At 52.7% G+C, this 2,132-nt stretch overlaps 1 protein-coding gene across 1 annotated transcript; it reads left to right on the forward strand.

Annotated features, from left to right (window-relative positions):
• The first annotated feature begins 234 nt into the window (after positions 1 to 234).
• Positions 235 to 1,401, forward strand: LOC129022351 (single-stranded DNA-binding protein 3-like). Its single transcript, XM_054468462.2, is given in 2 exon segments — positions 235 to 1,255; positions 1,258 to 1,401. Coding segments are annotated over 2 exon segments (1,164 nt in total). The 3' UTR covers position 1,401.
• The last annotated feature ends 731 nt before the right edge of the window (positions 1,402 to 2,132 follow it).

Consider the following 2,132-nt stretch of genomic DNA (forward strand, 5'->3'; position numbering starts at 1 on the left):
GCTGGCACGGGAGGAGTTCCAGGGCAATGGGGCCGCCGCCCGGGCTGATGCTTTGACAGCTGGAAAGAGCGCGGAGCCAGCGCCTGGTCGGGAGGGAGGGGAGCGCGGCGAGGAGAGCGCCAGCGAGCGAGAGAGCGAGCGAGCGCCTGGGAGGGGGCCGGGAGCGAGGGGCAGCTCCGGAGAGCCGGGGCGTGGCGGCTGTGGCGAGGTTTGGCGCCCTCTTCCCTGCAAACCATGTTTGCCAAAGGCAAAGGCTCGTTGGTGCCCTCGGACGAGCAGGCTGGGGAAAAGTTAGCTTTATACGTCTACGAATATTTACTGCAGGTAGGAGCACAGAAATCTGCACAGACCTTCTTATCCGAAATTCGCTGGGAAAAAACATCACGTTGGGAGAACCGCCTGGGTTTTTGCACTCGTGGTGGTGTGTATTTTAGGACCTTTACTGTGCAGCTCCTAAAAGGAGAGACACTTGTGAACATTCAAGTGAAGCAAAAGCCTTTCCTGATTATAGTGCAGCAGCTGCCCCGAGCCCCGTGCTTGGCAACATTCCCCCCAACGATCGGATGCCGGGAGGCCAAGTCCCGCCAGGTTTCTTTCAGGCTCCTCCGGGGTCACTGCCCTCGCCGCACGCACAGCCTCCACCTCACAATCCTAGCAGCACAACGGGACCCCACAGTCAGCCTTTTATGTCACCGAGATACGCAGGCGGCTCCAGGCCCCCCGATCAGAATGGGAAACCAGCCTCCGGGAGGAGTTCCTGGGACACAGCCCCTGCTGCCCAATTCCATGGATCCCGCACGACAACAAGGCCACCCCCACATGGGAGGATCAATGCAGAGAATGAACCCTCACCGAGGCATGGGGCCCATGGGTCCCAGCCCACAGAATTACGGCAGCGGCATGAGACCACCACCCAATTCCCTCGGCCCCGCCACGCCTGGGATTAACATGGGCCTGGGAGCCAGCAGACCCTGGTCCAATCCTAACAGTGCTAACTCAATTCCATACTCCTCCTCATCACCTGGTACCTATGTGGGACCCTCTGGTGGTGGCGGCCCTCCAGGAACACCCACTATGCCCGGTCCCTCAGATTCAACAAATTCCAGCGACAACATCTACACAATGATTAATCCAGTGCCGCCTGGAGGCAGCCGGTCCAACTTCCCGATGGGTCCCGGCTCGGATGGTCCAATGGGCAGCATGGGCGGCATGGAGCCACACCACATGAACGGATTGTTAGGATCAGGCGACATAGATGACTTCCAAAAAATTCTCCTAACAACGTAAATAGTATTAGCAATCTTCCAGGCACCCCTCGAGATGACGGCAAGCTAGGAGGGAACTTCCTCCACTCCTTTCAGAATGACAATTATTCTCCAAGCATGACGATGAGTGTGTGATTCTCCCCTTCTCCAAGACGCTGAGACAGCCGGCATTGCAGGCGGGAAGATGCCAGAAATTATGCAAGAAGTGAGGTGTCATTATCCAGGTGCTTGTGGGGAGGGAATCTCCTGCTCCCCTCAACCCCCTCCCACCCCATCCACGCCCACCTTTCCCAATTTTAGTTTCATGCAGTAAAAAGGCCAAACTTTTATTCCATAAAACAAAACAAAAACGAAAGAAAGAAAGAAAGAAAAAATGTGGCACATATACACCATGGAATACTATGCAGCCACAAAAAAGGATGAGTTTGTGTCCTTTGCAGGGACATGGATGAAGATGGAAACCATCATTCTCAGCAAATTATCATAAGGACAGAAAACCAAACACCACATGTTCTCACTCATAGGTGGGAACTGAACAATGAGAACACTTGGACACAGGGCGGGGAACATCACACACGGGGGCCTGTCCTAGCTTGGAGGCTAGGGGAGGGATAGCATTAAAAGTACCTAATGTAAATGACGAGTTAATGGGTGCAGGAAACCAACATGGCAGATGTATACCTATGTAACAAACCTGCACGTTGTGCACATGTGCCCTAGAACTTAAAGTATAATAATAAAAAAATTAAGCTGCCAGAATATGCTAGGGTGATTTTTCTGATCAATGTGGTACATTTATTTCTATTTTATACAACAGAACATAACGATACTATTTTGATTGTAGAAAATCTTCACTGTTACCACCTT

This window comes from Pongo pygmaeus, chromosome 22 (assembly GCF_028885625.2).
Source record: "Pongo pygmaeus isolate AG05252 chromosome 22, NHGRI_mPonPyg2-v2.0_pri, whole genome shotgun sequence".
Lineage (NCBI taxonomy): Eukaryota > Metazoa > Chordata > Mammalia > Primates > Hominidae > Pongo > Pongo pygmaeus.